This window comes from Heterodontus francisci, chromosome 43 (genome assembly GCF_036365525.1).
Source record: "Heterodontus francisci isolate sHetFra1 chromosome 43, sHetFra1.hap1, whole genome shotgun sequence".
In the NCBI taxonomy this organism is placed as follows: Eukaryota; Metazoa; Chordata; class Chondrichthyes; order Heterodontiformes; family Heterodontidae; genus Heterodontus; species Heterodontus francisci.
This window is the reverse complement of record NC_090413.1, coordinates 26,784,122-26,804,112: the sequence shown is the minus strand read 5'-3', so window position 1 is coordinate 26,804,112 and position 19,991 is coordinate 26,784,122. Positions and strand designations below refer to the sequence as shown.

Below are 19,991 nucleotides of genomic sequence, written 5' to 3'. Positions count from 1 at the left end.
TAGAGTGTGGGATATGCTGGGCCATGAGGTTACAGATTGTGGTTGAGTACAATTCTGCTGCTGCTGATGGCCCACAGTGCCTCATGGATGCCCAGTTTTGCATTGCTAGATCTGTTCGAAATCTAACCCATTTAGCACGGTGATAGTGCCACACAACATGATGGACGGTATCCTCAATGTGAAGGTGGGACTGCATCTCCACAAGGACTGTGCGGTGGTCATTCCTACCAATACTGTCATGGACAGATGCATCTGCGGCAGGCAGATTGGTGAGGACGAGGTCAAGTATGTTCTTCCCTCGTGTTGGTTCCCCCACCACCTGCTGCAGACCCAGTCTAGCAGCTATGTCCTTTAGGACTCGGCCAGCTCGGTCAGTAGTGGTGCTACCGAGCCACTCTTGGTGATGGACATTGAAGTCCCCCACCCAGAGTACATTTTGTGCCCTTGCTACCCCCAGTGCTTCCTCCAAGTGGTGTTCAACATGGAGGAGTACTGAGTCATCAACTGAGGGAGGGCGGTAGATGGTAATCAGTAGGAGGTTACCTTGCCCATGTTTGACCTAATGCCATGAGACTTCATGGGGTCTGGAGTCGATGTTGAGGACTCCCAGGGCAACTCCCTCCCTACTGTATACCACTGTGCCACCACCTCTGGTGGGTCTGTCCTGCCGGTGGGAAAGGACATACCCGGGTCTGGTGATGGCAGTGTCTGGGACATTGTCTGTAAGGTATGATTCCGTGAGTATGACTATGTCAGGCTGTTGCTTGACTAGTCTGTGGGACAGCTCTCCCAACTTTGGCACAAGCCCCCAGATGTTAGTAAGGAGGGCTTTGCAGGGTCGACAGGGCTGGGTTTGCCGTTGTCGTTTCTGGTGCCTGGGTCGACCTCGACCACCTAGAAGGACAAGGGCAGCAGATGCATGGGAACACCACCACCTGCAAGTTCCCATCTAAGCCACACGCCATCCTGAATTGGAACTATATCACCGTTCCTTCACTGTCGCGGGGTCAAAATCCTGGAACTCCCTTCCTAACAGTACTGTGGGTGTACCTACCCCAAATGGACTGCAGCGGTTCAAGAAGGCTGCTCACCATCACCTTCTCAAGGGCAATTAGGGATGGGCAATAAATGCTGGCCTGGCCAGTGACGCCCACATCCCATGAACGAATTAAAAAAAGACATTTCAACCCCGGCTTGGTGGAGGGTTGAGGATGAGTGAAGAGAGGAGGACACCAAGGACATTAAACGATGATGGTGTAAACCATTGGTCGGAAATTTCCTCGGAGCTTTCCACCACATTTCTGGGGATGGTCCAGGAGCAGCTCCGAAGGAAATCCCTCGTCGTTCACTTTTTGAACATGTTTTATTTTGATCTATTTTTTTTTTCCAGTGTTGTTCTCCCTGTTCTTTGTCTGGGCATTGTTGTCCGTGTAGCTATCTCAACAGTCGGGACGGATTGTGCACTCAGGCATCTGGGAATCCTGTTCTCTGAGTACAGTTCATGTTTAGATACATCCGCTGGTTTGATTTCTCATGTGCCATGGTTAACACATTTTCAGTAGATCTCTGGCTGTGCTATTTTAACACAGCGCTGACTCAATCTAAAACAAAAGGGTTAATTAACATGTTAGAAGAGCACAGACAGGAAATTAATGTGAACCCACTAACCTGTGCTTAAAACACACACACACACACATGCACAATCAATAACATTGAGGTTTTATTATGATGTCTCAAATCTAATGAATTGACAAACTGACTGGAAATACAACAGGAGTAAGTCGGACTTGGTACAGAAAGCAAAAAAGGAATGAAACTAAAGAAATATAACATATTTGTCTTTATGCATTTAGCTGTAAAATAAACAGAGTGTAAAAACAGGCACAGACCGCGAACAATCTCAATATAGAAAACACCTCTACCGTTAATACCGAGGCATGTTAATGTACAGAGTGATGTTGGTCACACGGAACTGAAAGGAAGACTCGCATTTATATCGTGCCTGCAAAATCCTCAAGACGTCTCAATGAGCTTTACGGCAATTCAGTACTTTTGAAGGGTCGTCACTGTTGTAATGTAGGGAAACCCATTGCAACTTAGGTGCTTGGCCTCCACTTGACAAGGTTGAGTTGAGTTGAGTGTAGTGCCACTCAGCCTGGAATATTGTACTTGTTTCAGATATGAACTGACAATTCAGAAAATGTCATTTGTATTATCGAGACGTGCGGCAGGCATTTCAAGTTGACTTGGCCTTTAGCTCACAGATCCAGAGGAACTTTGCAGAGCAACTGTTGTCGTTCCATTTTCCTCCATCATCAGTGTGGACACAATCCTCAGTATTCCCGGCATTGTTTGGTTCCCCTTCATTCCAAAACCTTTAAACATAAAAGTCCACAGAGATGTTAATAAATGTGCCACGGCAGATTGCCTGGGAAGTAGTTTTACTAGCTAATGCTTGAATTGTAAAAAAAGAGCAACAATTTGCATTTATATAGCACCTTCAAAATAATACAACACCCCAAGGTGCTTCACAGGATTTGGTTCACCTAGTGCCCATTTTTCAGGCACTACACAGCCCCAAGTCCTCACCATGCAGGGCAGAAAGAACGTGCACACTTCCAAATGAAGCCTCCTTCGACAGCACCTTCCAAACCCACGACCTCGACCACCTAGAAGGACAAGGGCAGCAGATGCATGGGAACACCACCACCTGCACACTTTGCAGTGGGAGATCCCACACAGCAATCAGGGTTAAGAACTCTGGACTGAGTTTTTTTCCCCCCCTTCCTTCACCCTTTCTTAGAAGTCTCCAGCACTTGCATTGTATAAATGTTAAATGAACTTACGTTAGTGTTCTCTCATAGTCTGTGCCATCCACCCATTGCCACACATGCTCATTCTCTTGATCATGCAGACCAATCCAGAATCGTTTGTTTTCACTTTCTAATGTCAGAAAATACTGCACAAGGATGGAAATCGAATGAGTAATTCAGAAAAGGGGATCTATTTAATACATTAGTTTACCCGCGGAGTCTGTAATGGGGCCTCAGGTAGGTTTGACTCCAGGTTACCACCCTCAGGAGTGCCCTGACATCCCCAGGAATTAAAGATTAATTTCCTGGACGCTGCAAAAGCATCAGCCAGGAGAAGAATTACAGGGGCATTAGCAGACACTGTGTTTTTTAAAAAATTATTTGAATATATTTGTTCACTAGTTAGATAAAGACAGGAAATAAATGCTGTTTGACTGACAGTCAACAATCATTCAATCAGAAAATGAAGAGTCTGTTCACATTCTGAGGATGCACATGTTCGGCGACCAAGGGTGAGAGTGTGGGGGCGGGGTGTTTCGAGATGAAACCTTCAGGAAAATGTCCATCTAAGGTTGGCAACCTGACTTATCTCTTTTGGTTTCTAACACTTTGCAGCAGACACTACCTGGCACATGGTGAGTTATTGGAGAGGTTGGCAATATGCTGTGGATGTGTTACTGTTGGCATAGACAATAACACCATCCATTACCAGTTCAGAAATGGATCTGCTCTCAGACTCTGTGCCAGATGATCGACGGGCAAGCTGACCTCACAGTAGTCGTGACATTACTGATGAGCTGTCTTGTTGCAGCAAAACCGCCACTATGTCCTTTTCAAAGCCAGGTTCCTGCTCCCACCATAAACAGATGCTCAACTTCCTCCTGCCCAGTAAGCCCTTTCAACATTAAATAGCGCACAAATTCCCTCCTTGCTATTGGCCGTGTCCAGATTCTGAGGTGCTTCCAACTCAGTGCTGGATATTAAAAACACGGCCAGGTTCAGCTGGGATCAAGTTGGCACCTGTGGAAAGCACAGGATCAAACTTACACTGAGATCCCGGGGGAGGGAAATTAGCCCCATTATCTCTTGAAGGGTATTAGGTTCTGAATGAATTGCATCAGCAGCACAGGAAGCCTCAAGTACTCAAACCCCAATCCCATCTTCTGCCATGTCCCCTCCACCCTGTCACACTCCAACATCCCCTCCACCCTGTCACACTCCAACATCCCCTCCCCCTCACACTCCAACATCCCCTCACCCTGTCACACTCCAACATCCCCTCACCCTGTCACACTCCAACATCCCCTCCACCCTGTCACACTCCAACATCCCCTCCACCCTGTCACACTCCAACATCCCCTCACCCTGTCACACTCCAACATCCCCTCCCCCTCACACTCCAACATCCCCTCACCCTGTCACACTCCAACATCCCCTCACCCTGTCACACTCCAACATCCCCTCCACCCTGTCACACTCCAACATCCCCTCACCCTGTCACACTCCAACATCCCCTCCACCCTGTCACACTCCAACATCCCCTCCCCCTCACACTCCAACATCCCCTCACCCTGTCACACTCCAACATCCCCTCCACCCTGTCACACTCCAACATCCCCTCACCCTGTCACACTCCAACATCCCCTCACCCTGTCACACTCCAACATCCCCTCCCCCTGTCACACTCCAACATCCCCTCCCCCTCACACTCCAACATCCCCTCCCCCTCACACTCCAACATCCCCTCCCCCTCACACTCCAACATCCCCTCACCCTGTCACACTCCAACATCCCCTCACCCTGTCACACTCCAACATCCCCTCACCCTGTCACACTCCAACATCCCCTCACCCTGTCACATTCCAACATCCCCTCACCCTGTCACACTCCAACATCCCCTCACCCTGTCACACTCCAACATCCCCTCCACCCTGTCACACTCCAACATCCCCTCACCCTGTCACACTCCAACATCCCCTCACCCTCACCAACATTCTCTCACCCTGTCACACTCCAACATCCCCTCACCCTGTCACACTCCAACATCCCCTCACCCTGTCACATTCCAACATCCCCTCACCCTGTCACACTCCAACATCCCCTCCACCCTGTCACACTCCAACATCCCCTCACCCTGTCACACTCCAACATCCCCTCACCCTGTCACACTCCAACATCCCCTCCACCCTGTCACACTCCAACATCCCCTCATCCTGTCACACTCCAACATCCCCTCACCCTGTCACATTCCAACATCCCCTCACCCTGTCACACTCCAACATCCCCTCCACCCTGTCACACTCCAACATCCCCTCACCCTGTCACACTCCAACATCCCCTCACCCTGTCACACTCCAACATCCCCTCACCCTGTCACATTCCAACATCCCCTCCACCCTGTCACATTCCAACATCCCCTCACCCTGTCACACTCCAACATCCCCTCCACCCTGTCACACTCCAACATCCCCTCACCCTGTCACACTCCAACATCCCCTCCACCCTGTCACACTCCAACATCCCCTCACCCTGTCACACTCCAACATCCCCTCACCCTGTCACACTCCAACATCCCCTCCACCCTGTCACATTCCAACATCCCCTCACCCTGTCACACTCCAACATCCCCTCACCCTGTCACACTCCAACATCCCCTCCACCCTGTCACATTCCAACATCCCCTCACCCTGTCACACTCCAACATCCCCTCCACCCTGTCACATTCCAACATCCCCTCACCCTGTCACATTCCAACATCCCCTCACCCTGTCACACTCCAACATCCCCTCCACCCTGTCACATTCCAACATCCCCTCACCCTGTCACATTCCAACATCCCCTCACCCTGTCACACTCCAACATCCCCTCCACCCTGTCACATTCCAACATCCCCTCACCCTGTCACATTCCAACATCCCCTCACCCTGTCACACTCCAACATCCCCTCCACCCTGTCACATTCCAACATCCCCTCCACCCTGTCACACTCCAACATCCCCTCCACCCTGTCACACTCCAACATCCCCTCCACCCTGTCACATTCCAACATCCCTCCACCCTGTCACACTCCAACATCCCCTCCACCCTGTCACATTCCAACATCCCCTCACCCTGTCACACTCCAACATCCCCTCCACCCTGTCACACTCCAACATCCCCTCCACCCTGTCACATTCCAACATCCCCTCACCCTGTCACACTCCAACATCCCCTCCACCCTGTCACACTCCAACATCCCCTCCACCCTGTCACACTCCAACATCCCCTCCACCCTGTCACATTCCAACATCCCCTCACCCTGTCACACTCCAACATCCCCTCCACCCTGTCACATCCCAACATCCCCTCACCCTGTCACACTCCAACATCCCCTCACCCTGTCACACTCCAACATCCCCTCCCCCTCACACTCCAACATCCCCTCACCCTCACACTCCAACATCCCCTCACCCTGTCACACTCCAACATCCCCTCCACCCTGTCACATTCCAACATCCCCTCACCCTGTCACACTCCAACATCCCCTCCACCCTGTCACACTCCAACATCCCCTCACCCTGTCACACTCCAACATCCCCTCCACCCCTGTCACACTCCAACATCCCCTCACCCTGTCACACTCCAACATCCCCTCCACCCTGTCACATTCCAACATCCCCTCACCCTGTCACACTCCAACATCCCCTCCACCCTGTCACATCCCAACATCCCCTCACCCTGTCACACTCCAACATCCCCTCACCCTGTCACACTCCAACATCCCCTCCACCCTGTCACATTCCAACATCCCCTCACCCTGTCACACTCCAACATCCCCTCACCCTGTCACACTCCAACATCCCCTCCACCCTGTCACACTCCAACATCCCCTCACCCTGTCACACTCCAACATCCCCTCCACCCTGTCACACTCCAACATCCCCTCACCCTGTCACACTCCAACATCCCCTCCCCCTCACACTCCAACATCCCCTCACCCTGTCACACTCCAACATCCCCTCACCCTGTCACACTCCAACATCCCCTCCACCCTGTCACACTCCAACATCCCCTCACCCTGTCACACTCCAACATCCCCTCCACCCTGTCACACTCCAACATCCCCTCCCCCTCACACTCCAACATCCCCTCACCCTGTCACACTCCAACATCCCCTCCACCCTGTCACACTCCAACATCCCCTCACCCTGTCACACTCCAACATCCCCTCACCCTGTCACACTCCAACATTCCCTCCACCCTGTCACACTCCAACATCCCCTCCACCCTGTCACACTCCAACATCCCCTCACCCTGTCACACTCCAACATCCCCTCCACCCTGTCACACTCCAACATCCCCTCACCCTGTCACACTCCAACATCCCCTCCACCCTGTCACACTCCAACATCCCCTCACCCTGTCACACTCCAACATCCCCTCACCCTGTCACACTCCAACATCCCCTCCACCCTGTCACACTCCAACATCCCCTCCACCCTGTCACACTCCAACATCCCCTCCCCCTCACACTCCAACATCCCCTCACCCTGTCACACTCCAACATCCCCTCACCCTGTCACACTCCAACATCCCCTCCACCCTGTCACACTCCAACATCCCCTCCACCCTGTCACACTCCAACATCCCCTCACCCTGTCACACTCCAACATCCCCTCACCCTGTCACACTCCAACATCCCCTCCCCCTCACACTCCAACATCCCCTCACCCTGTCACACTCCAACATCCCCTCACCCTGTCACACTCCAACATCCCCTCCACCCTGTCACACTCCAACATCCCCTCACCCTGTCACACTCCAACATCCCCTCCACCCTGTCACACTCCAACATCCCCTCCCCCTCACACTCCAACATCCCCTCACCCTGTCACACTCCAACATCCCCTCCACCCTGTCACACTCCAACATCCCCTCACCCTGTCACACTCCAACATCCCCTCACCCTGTCACACTCCAACATCCCCTCCCCCTGTCACACTCCAACATCCCCTCCCCCTCACACTCCAACATCCCCTCACCCTGTCACACTCCAACATCCCCTCCCCCTCACACTCCAACATCCCCTCACCCTGTCACACTCCAACATCCCCTCACCCTGTCACACTCCAACATCCCCTCACCCTGTCACATTCCAACATCCCCTCACCCTGTCACACTCCAACATCCCCTCACCCTGTCACACTCCAACATCCCCTCCACCCTGTCACACTCCAACATCCCCTCACCCTGTCACACTCCAACATCCCCTCACCCTCACCAACATTCTCTCACCCTGTCACACTCCAACATCCCCTCACCCTGTCACACTCCAACATCCCCTCACCCTGTCACATTCCAACATCCCCTCACCCTGTCACACTCCAACATCCCCTCCACCCTGTCACACTCCAACATCCCCTCACCCTGTCACACTCCAACATCCCCTCACCCTGTCACACTCCAACATCCCCTCCACCCTGTCACACTCCAACATCCCCTCATCCTGTCACACTCCAACATCCCCTCACCCTGTCACATTCCAACATCCCCTCACCCTGTCACACTCCAACATCCCCTCCACCCTGTCACACTCCAACATCCCCTCACCCTGTCACACTCCAACATCCCCTCACCCTGTCACACTCCAACATCCCCTCACCCTGTCACATTCCAACATCCCCTCCACCCTGTCACATTCCAACATCCCCTCACCCTGTCACACTCCAACATCCCCTCCACCCTGTCACACTCCAACATCCCCTCACCCTGTCACACTCCAACATCCCCTCCACCCTGTCACACTCCAACATCCCCTCACCCTGTCACACTCCAACATCCCCTCACCCTGTCACACTCCAACATCCCCTCCACCCTGTCACATTCCAACATCCCCTCACCCTGTCACACTCCAACATCCCCTCACCCTGTCACACTCCAACATCCCCTCCACCCTGTCACATTCCAACATCCCCTCACCCTGTCACACTCCAACATCCCCTCCACCCTGTCACATTCCAACATCCCCTCACCCTGTCACATTCCAACATCCCCTCACCCTGTCACACTCCAACATTCCCTCCACCCTGTCACATTCCAACATCCCCTCACCCTGTCACATTCCAACATCCCCTCACCCTGTCACACTCCAACATCCCCTCCACCCTGTCACATTCCAACATCCCCTCACCCTGTCACATTCCAACATCCCCTCACCCTGTCACACTCCAACATCCCCTCCACCCTGTCACATTCCAACATCCCCTCCACCCTGTCACACTCCAACATCCCCTCCACCCTGTCACACTCCAACATCCCCTCCACCCTGTCACATTCCAACATCCCCTCACCCTGTCACACTCCAACATCCCCTCCACCCTGTCACATCCCAACATCCCCTCACCCTGTCACACTCCAACATCCCCTCACCCTGTCACACTCCAACATCCCCTCCCCCTCACACTCCAACATCCCCTCACCCTCACACTCCAACATCCCCTCACCCTGTCACACTCCAACATCCCCTCCACCCTGTCACATTCCAACATCCCCTCACCCTGTCACACTCCAACATCCCCTCCACCCTGTCACACTCCAACATCCCCTCACCCTGTCACACTCCAACATCCCCTCCACCCCTGTCACACTCCAACATCCCCTCACCCTGTCACACTCCAACATCCCCTCCACCCTGTCACATTCCAACATCCCCTCACCCTGTCACACTCCAACATCCCCTCCACCCTGTCACATCCCAACATCCCCTCACCCTGTCACACTCCAACATCCCCTCACCCTGTCACACTCCAACATCCCCTCCACCCTGTCACATTCCAACATCCCCTCACCCTGTCACACTCCAACATCCCCTCACCCTGTCACACTCCAACATCCCCTCCACCCTGTCACACTCCAACATCCCCTCACCCTGTCACACTCCAACATCCCCTCCACCCTGTCACACTCCAACATCCCCTCACCCTGTCACACTCCAACATCCCCTCCCCCTCACACTCCAACATCCCCTCACCCTGTCACACTCCAACATCCCCTCACCCTGTCACACTCCAACATCCCCTCCACCCTGTCACACTCCAACATCCCCTCACCCTGTCACACTCCAACATCCCCTCCACCCTGTCACACTCCAACATCCCCTCCCCCTCACACTCCAACATCCCCTCACCCTGTCACACTCCAACATCCCCTCCACCCTGTCACACTCCAACATCCCCTCCACCCTGTCACACTCCAACATCCCCTCACCCTGTCACACACCAACATCCCCTCCCCCTGTCACATTCCAACATCCCCTCACCCTGTCACACTCCAACATCCCCTCCACCCTGTCACACTCCAACATCCCCTCACCCTGTCACACTCCAACATCCCCTCCCCCTGTCACACTCCAACATCCCCTCACCCTGTCACACTCCAACATCCCCTCCACCCTGTCACACTCCAACATCCCCTCCACCCTGTCACACTCCAACATCCCCTCACCCTGTCACACTCCAACATCCCCTCACCCTGTCACACTCCAACATTCCCTCCACCCTGTCACACTCCAACATCCCCTCACCCTGTCACACTCCAACATCCCCTCCACCCTGTCACATTCCAACATCCCCTCCCCCTGTCACACTCCAACATCCCCTCACCCTGTCACACTCCAACATCCCCTCACCCTGTCACACTCCAACATTCCCTCCACCCTGTCACATTCCAACATCCCCTCCCCCTGTCACACTCCAACATCCCCTCACCCTGTCACACTCCAACATCCCCTCACCCTGTCACACTCCAACATTCCCTCCACCCTGTCACACTCTAACATCCCCTCCACCCTGTCACACTCCAACATCCCCTCCACCCTGTCACACTCCAACATCCCCTCACCCTGTCACACTCCAACATCCCCTCACCCTGTCACACTCCAACATCCCCTCCACCCTGTCACACTCCAACATCCCCTCACCCTGTCACATTCCAACATCCCTCCACCCTGTCACACTCCAACATCCCCTCACCCTGTCACATTCCAACATCCCCTCACCCTGTCACACTCCAACATCCCCTCACCCTGTCACACTCCAACATCCCCTCCACCCTGTCACACTCCAACATCCCCTCACCCTGTCACACTCCAACATCCCCTCCCCCTGTCACACTCCAACATCCCCTCACCCTGTCACACTCCAACATCCCCTCACCCTGTCACACTCCAACATCCCCTCCACCCTGTCACACTCCAACATCCCCTCACCCTGTCACACTCCAACATCCCCTCCCCCTGTCACACTCCAACATCCCCTCACCCTGTCACACTCCAACATCCCCTCCCCCTGTCACACTCCAACATCCCCTCACCCTGTCACACTCCAACATCCCCTCACCCTGTCACACTCCAACATCCCCTCCACCCTGTCACATTCCAACATCCCCTCCCCCTGTCACACTCCAACATCCCCTCACCCTGTCACACTCCAACATCCCCTCACCCTGTCACACTCCAACATTCCCTCCACCCTGTCACACTCCAACATCCCCTCCACCCTGTCACACTCCAACATCCCCTCACCCTGTCACACTCCAACATCCCCTCCACCCTGTCACACTCCAACATCCCCTCACCCTGTCACACTCCAACATTCCCTCCACCCTGTCACACTCTAACATCCCCTCCACCCTGTCACACTCCAACATCCCCTCCACCCTGTCACACTCCAACATCCCCTCCACCCTGTCACATTCCAACATCCCCTCACCCTGTCACATTCCAACATCCCTCCACCCTGTCACACTCCAACATCCCCTCACCCTGTCACACTCCAACATTCCCTCCACCCTGTCACACTCCAACATCCCCTCCACCCTGTCACACTCCAACATCCCCTCACCCTGTCACACTCCAACATCCCCTCCACCCTGTCACACTCCAACATCCCCTCACCCTGTCACACTCCAACATTCCCTCCACCCTGTCACACTCCAACATCCCCTCACCCTGTCACACTCCAACATCCCCTCCACCCTGTCACACTCCAACATCCCCTCACCCTGTCACACTCCAACATTCCCTCCACCCTGTCACACTCTAACATCCCCTCCACCCTGTCACACTCCAACATCCCCTCCACCCTGTCACATTCCAACATCCCCTCACCCTGTCACATTCCAACATCCCCTCCACCCTGTCACATTCCAACATCCCCTCCCCCTGTCACACTCCAACATCCCCTCACCCTGTCACACTCCAACATCCCCTCACCCTGTCACACTCCAACATTCCCTCCACCCTGTCACACTCCAACATCCCCTCCACCCTGTCACACTCCAACATCCCCTCACCCTGTCACACTCCAACATCCCCTCCACCCTGTCACACTCCAACATCCCCTCACCCTGTCACACTCCAACATTCCCTCCACCCTGTCACACTCTAACATCCCCTCCACCCTGTCACACTCCAACATCCCCTCCACCCTGTCACACTCCAACATCCCCTCCACCCTGTCACATTCCAACATCCCCTCACCCTGTCACATTCCAACATCCCTCCACCCTGTCACACTCCAACATCCCCTCACCCTGTCACACTCCAACATTCCCTCCACCCTGTCACACTCTAACATCCCCTCCACCCTGTCACACTCCAACATCCCCTCCACCCTGTCACACTCCAACATCCCCTCCACCCTGTCACACTCCAACATCCCCTCACCCTGTCACACTCCAACATTCCCTCCACCCTGTCACACTCTAACATCCCCTCCACCCTGTCACACTCCAACATCCCCTCCACCCTGTCACACTCCAACATCCCCTCCACCCTGTCACACTCCAACATCCCCTCACCCTGTCACATTCCAACATCCCCTCACCCTGTCACATTCCAACATCCCTCCACCCTGTCACACTCCAACATCCCCTCACCCTGTCACATTCCAACATCCCCTCCCCCTGTCACACTCCAACATCCCCTCCCCCTGTCACACTCCAACATCCCCTCCACCCTGTCACATTCCAACATCCCCTCACCCTGTCACACTCCAACATCCCCTCACCCTGTCACACTCCAACATCCCCTCACCCTGTCACACTCCAACATTCCCTCCACCCTGTCACACTCTAACATCCCCTCCCCCTGTCACACTCCAACATCCCCTCCCCCTGTCACACTCCAACATCCCCTCCACCCTGTCACATTCCAACATCCCCTCACCCTGTCACACTCCAACATCCCCTCACCCTGTCACACTCCAACATCCCCTCACCCTGTCACACTCCAACATCCCCTCCACCCTGTCACACTCCAACATCCCCTCACCCTGTCACACTCCAACATCCCCTCACCCTGTCACACTCCAACATTCCCTCCACCCTGTCACACTCCAACATCCCCTCACCCTGTCACACTCCAACATCCCCTCACCCTGTCACACTCCAACATCCCCTCCACCCTGTCACACTCCAACATCCCCTCACCCTGTCACACTCCAACATCCCCTCACCCTGTCACACTCCAACATTCCCTCCACCCTGTCACATTCCAACATCCCCTCACCCTGTCACACTCCAACATCCCTTCATCCTCAGACTCCAACATCCCCTCACCCTCACACTCCAACATCCCCTCATCCTCAGACTCCAACATCCCCTCACCCTCACACTCCAACATCCCCTCATCCTCACACTCCAACATCCCCTCACCCTCACACTCCAACATCCCCTCACCCTCACACTCCAACATCCCCTCATCCTCACACTCCAACATCCCCTCACCCTCACACTCCAACATCCCCTCACACTCCAACATCCCCTCATCCTCACACTCCAACATCCCCTCACTCTCACACTCCAACATCCCCTCATCCTCACACTCCAACATCCCCTCACACTCCAACATCCCCTCATCCTCACCTCCAACATCCCCTCCACCCTCACACTCCAACATCCCCTCATCCTCACCTCCAACATCCCCGCACCCTGTCACACTCCAACATCCCCTCACACTCACACTCCAACATCCCCTCACACTCCAACATCCCCTCATCCTCACACTCCAACATCCCCTCCACCCTCACACTCCAACATCCCCTCATCCTCACCTCCAACATCCCCGCACCCTGTCACACTCTAACATTCCCTCCACCCCGTCACACTCCAACATCCCCTCATCCTCACACTCCAACATCCCTTCATCCTCACACTCCAACATCCCCTCACCCTCACACTCCAACATCCCCTCATCCTCACACTCCAACATCCCCTCACCCTCACACTCCAACATCCCCTCATCCTCACACTCCAACATCCCTTCACCCTCACACTCCAACATCCCCTCACCCTCACACCCCAATATCCCCTCATCCTCACACTCAAACATCCCCCTCACACTCCATCCCCTCATCATGTCAAACTCCAACATCCCCTCAACCTGACACTCCAACATCCCCTCACCCTGTCACACTCCAACATCCCCTCATCCTCACACTCCAACATCCCCTCATCCTCACACTCCAACATCCCCTCCACCCTCACACTCCAACATCCCCTCACCCTCACACTCCAACATCCCCTCATCCTCACACCAACATCCCCTCATCCTCACACTCCAACATCCCCTCACCCTCACCAACATCCCCTCACCCTGTCACACTCCAACATCCCCTCACCCTCACACTCCAAATTCCCTCATCCTCACACTCCAACATCCCCTCACCCTGTTATAATCCAACATCCCCTCATCCTCACACTCCAACATCCCCTCCACCCTCACACTCCAACATCCCCTCACCCTCACACTCCAACATCTCCTCACCCTCACACTCCAACATCCCGTCATCCTCACACCAACATCCCCTCATCCTCACACTCCAACATCCCCTCCACCCTCACACTCCAACATCCCCTCATCCTCACACTCAAACATCCCCTCATCTTCACACTCAAACATCCCCTCATCTTCACACTCAAACATCCCCTCACACTCCATCCCCTCATCTTGTCACACTCCAACATCCTCTCATCCTCACACTCCAACATCCCCTCATCCTCACACTCCAACATCCCCTCAACCTGACACTCCAACATCCCCTCACCCTGTCACACTCCAACATCCCCTCATCCTCACACTCCAACATCCCCTCATCCTCACACTCCAACATCCCCTCCACCCTGTCACACTCCAACATCCCCTCATCCTCACACTCCAACATCCCCTCATCCTCACACTCCAACATCCTCTCCACCCTCATACTCCAACATCCCCTTACCCTCACACTCCAACATCCCCTCATCCTCACACCAACATCCCCTCATCCTCACACTCCAACATCCCCTCACCCTGTCATAATCCAACATCCCCCCATCCTCACACTCCAACATCCCCTCCTCACTGTCACACTCCAACATCCCCTCATCCTCACACTCCAACATCCCTTCATCCTCACACTCCAACATCCCCTCCACCCTCACATTCCAACATCCCCTCATCCTCACACTCCAACATCCCCTCCACCCTCACACTCCAACATCCCCTCACCCTCACACTCCAACATCCCCTCACCCTCACACTCCAACATCCCCTCACCCTCACACTCCAACATCCCGTCATCCTCACACCAACATCCCCTCATCCTCACACTCCAACATCCCCTCCACCCTCACACTCCAACATCCCCTCACCCTCACACTCCAACATCCCCTCACCCTGTCACACTCCAACATCCCCTCACCCTGTCACACTCCAACATCCCCTCATCCTCACACTCCAACATCCCCTCATCCTCACACTCCAACATCCCCTCATCCTCACACTCCAACATCCCCTCCACCCTGTCACACTCCAACATCCCCTCATCCTCACACTCCAACATCCCCTCATCCTCACACTCCAACATCCTCTCACCCTCACACTCCAACATCCCGTCATGCTCACACAAACATCCCCTCATCCTCACACTCCAACATCCCCTCATCCTCAGCAACATTCTCTCACCCTGTCACACTCCAACATCCCCTCACCCTCACACTCCAACATCCCCTCACCCTCACACTCCAATATCCCCTCATCCTCACACTCCAATATCCCCTCATCCTCACACTCCAATATCCCCTCATCCTCATACTCCAACATCCTCTCCACCCTCACACTCCAACACCCCCTCATCCGCACACTCCAACATCCCCTCATCGTCACACTCAAACATCCCCTCACATTCCATCCCCTCATCTTGTCACACTCCAACATCCCCTCATCCTCACACTCCAACATCCCCTCCACCCTCACACTCCAACATCCCCTCATCCGCACATTCCAACATCCCCTCATCCTCACACTCCAACATCCCCTCATCCTCACACTCCAACATCCCCTCCACCCTGTCACACTCCAACATCCCCTCATCCGCACATTCCAACATCCCCTCCACCCTCACACTCCAACATCCCCTCACCCTCACACCCCAACATTCCTTCATCCTCACACGAACATCCCCTCACCCTGTCACACTCCAACATCCCCTCATTCTCACACTTCAACATCCCCTCATCCTCACACTCCAACATCCCAACATCCTCACACCAACATCCCCTCATCCTCACACTCCAACACCCCCTCAACCCTGTCACACTCCAACATCCCCTCATCCTCACACTCCAACATCCCCTCCACCCTGTCACATTCCAACATCCCCTCAACCTCACACTCCAACACCCCCTCATCCTCACACTCCAACATCCCCTCCACCCTCACACTCCAACATCCCCTCCACCCTCACACTCCAACATCCCCTCACCCTCACACTCCAACATCCCCTCATCCTCACACTCCAACATCCCCTCACCCTCACACTCCAACATCCCTTCAGCCTCACACTCCAACATCCCCTCATCCTCACACTCCAATATCCCCTCATCCTCACACTCCAACATCCCCTCACCCTCACACTCCAACATCCCCTCATCCTCACACTCCAACATCCCCTCCACCCTGTCACACTCCAACATCCCCTCATCCTCACACTCCAACATACCCTCATCCTCACACTCCAACATCCCTTCAGCCTCACACTCCAACATCCCCTCCACCCTCACACTCCAACATCCCTTCATCTTCACACTCAAACATCCCCTCACACTCCATCCCCTCATCCTGTCACACTCCAACATCCCCTCATCCTCACACTCCAACATCCCCTCCTCCTCACACTCCAACATCCCCTCACCCTGTCACACTCCAGCATCCCCTCATCCTCACACCAACATCCCCTCCACCCTGTCACACTCCAACATCCCCTCATCCTCACACTCCAACATCCCCTCATCCTGACACTCCAACATCCACTCCACCCTCACACTCCAACATCCCCTCACCCTCACACTCCAACATCCCGTCATCCTCACACCAACATCCCCTCATCCTCACACTCCAACATCCCCTCACCCTCACCAACATCCCCTCACCCTGTCACACTCCAACATCCCCTCACCCTCACACTCCAACATCCCCTCACCCTCACACTCCAACATCCCCTCATCCTCACACTCCAACATCCCCTCACCCTCACACTCCAACATCCCCTCACCCTCACACTCCAACATCCCCTCACCCTCACACTCCAATATCCCCTCATCCTCACACTCCAATAACCCTTCATCCTCACACTCCAACATCCCCTCATCCTCACACTCAAACATCCCCTCATCTTCACACTCAAACATCCCCTCACACTCCATCCCCTCATCCTGTCACACTCCAACATCCCCTCATCCTCACACTCCAACATCCCCTCATCCTCACACTCCAACATCCCCTCAACCTGACACTCCAACATCCCCTCACCCTGTCACACTCCAACATCCCCTCATCCTCACACTCCAACATCCCCTCATCCTCACACTCCAACATCCCCTCATCCTCACACTCCAACATCCCCTCATCCTCACACTCCAACATCCCCTCATCCTCACACTCCAACATCCCCTCACCCTCACACTCCAACATCCCCTCACCCTCACACTCCAACATTCCCTCATCCTCACACCAACATCCCCTCATCCTCACACTCCAACATCCCCTCACCCTCACACTCCAACATCCCCTCATCCTCACACTCCAACATCCCCTCCACCCTGTCACACTCCAACATCCCCTCATCCTCACACTCCAACATACCCTCATCCTCACACTCCAACATCCCTTCAGCCTCACACTCCAACATCCCCTCCACCCTCACACTCCAACATCCCCTCATCCTCACACTCCAACATCCCTTCATCTTCACACTCAAACATCCCCTCACACTCCATCCCCTCATCCTGTCACACTCCAACATCCCCTCACCCTCACACTCCAACATCCCCTCATCCTCACACTCCAACATCCCCTCCACCCTGTCACACTCCAACATCCCCTCATCCTCACACTCCAACATACCCTCATCCTCACACTCCAACATACCCTCATCCTCACACTCCAACATACCCTCATCCTCACACTCCAACATACCCTCATCCTCACACTCCAACATCCCTTCAGCCTCACACTCCAACATCCCCTCCACCCTCACACTCCAACATCCCCTCATCCTCACACTCCAACATCCCTTCATCTTCACACTCAAACATCCCCTCACACTCCATCCCCTCATCCTGTCACACTCCAACATCCCCTCATCCTCACACTCCAACATCCCCTCCTCCTCACACTCCAACATCCCCTCACCCTGTCACACTCCAGCATCCCCTCATCCTCACACCAACATCCCCTCCACCCTGTCACACTCCAACATCCCCTCATCCTCACACTCCAACATCCCCTCATCCTGACACTCCAACATCCACTCCACCCTCACACTCCAACATCCCCTCACCCTCACACTCCAACATCCCGTCATCCTCACACCAACATCCCCTCATCCTCACACTCCAACATCCCCTCACCCTCACCAACATCCCCTCACCCTCACACTCCAACATCCCCTCACCCTCACACTCCAACATCCCCTCACCCTCACACTCCAACATCCCTTCACCCTCACACTCCAACATCCCTTCACCCTCACACTCCAACATCCCCTCACCCTCACACTCCAACATCCCCTCACCCTCACACTCCAATATCCCCTCATCCTCACACTCCAATAACCCTTCATCCTCACACTCCAACATCCCCTCATCCTCACAATCCAACATCCCCTCCACCCTCACACTCCAACATCCCCTCATCCTCACACTCAAACATCCCCTCATCTTCACACTCAAACATCCCCTCACACTCCATCCCCTCATCCTGTCACACTCCAACATCCCCTCATCCTCACACTCCAACATCCCCTCATCCTCACACTCCAACATCCCCTCATCCTCACACTCCAACATCCCCTCAACCTGACACTCCAACATCCCCTCACCCTGTCACACTCCAACATCCCCTCATCCACACTCCAACATCCCCTCATCCTCACACTCCAACATCCCCTCATCCTCACACTCCAACATCCCCTCACCCTCACACTCCAACATCCCCTCACCCTCACACTCCAACATTCCCTCATCCTCACACCAACATCCCCTCATCCTCACACTCCAACATCCCCTCACCCTCACCAACATCCCCTCACCCTGTCACACTCCAACATCCCCTCACCCTCACACTCCAAATTCCCTCACCCTGTCATAATCCAACATCCACCAATCCTCACACTCCAACATCCCCTCCTCACTGTCACACTCCAACATCCCCTCATCCTCACACTCCAACATCCCTTCATCCTCACACTCCAACATCCCCTCCACCCTCACACTCCAACATCCCCTCATCCTCACACTCCAACATCCCCTCATCCTCACACTCCAACATCCCCTCCACCCTCACACTCCAACATCCCCTCACCCTCACACTCCAACATCCCCTCACCCTCACACTCCAACATCCCCTCACCCTCACACTCCAACATCCCCTCATCCTCACACTCATACATCCCCTCACACTCCATCCCCTCATCCTGTCACACTCCAACATCCCTTCATCCTCACACTCCAACATCCCCTCAACGTGACACTCCAACATCCCCTCACCCTGTCACACTCCAACATCCCCTCATCCTCACACTCCAACATCCCCTCATCCTCACACTCCAACATCCCCTCCACCCTGTCACACTCCAACATCCCCTCATCCTCACACTCCAA

The 19,991-nt window shown here is 54.6% G+C and overlaps 1 protein-coding gene across 3 annotated transcripts in view; it reads right to left on the bottom strand.

Moving 5' to 3' along the window:
- Positions 1-1,698: 1,698 nt before the first annotated feature.
- Positions 1,699-19,991, bottom strand: part of LOC137355749 (hepatic lectin-like) — a 35,586-nt gene continuing 17,293 nt past the window's right edge. For all 3 annotated transcript variants that reach the window (XM_068021237.1, XM_068021238.1, XM_068021235.1), the window contains 2 exons: positions 2,847-2,959; positions 1,699-2,375 (listed from right to left, as the gene is read on the bottom strand). In XM_068021237.1, the coding sequence (XP_067877338.1) occupies positions 2,237-2,375; positions 2,847-2,959 (252 nt within the window). In that variant the 3' untranslated portion in view covers positions 1,699-2,236. The remainder of the gene's footprint in view (positions 2,376-2,846; positions 2,960-19,991) is intronic.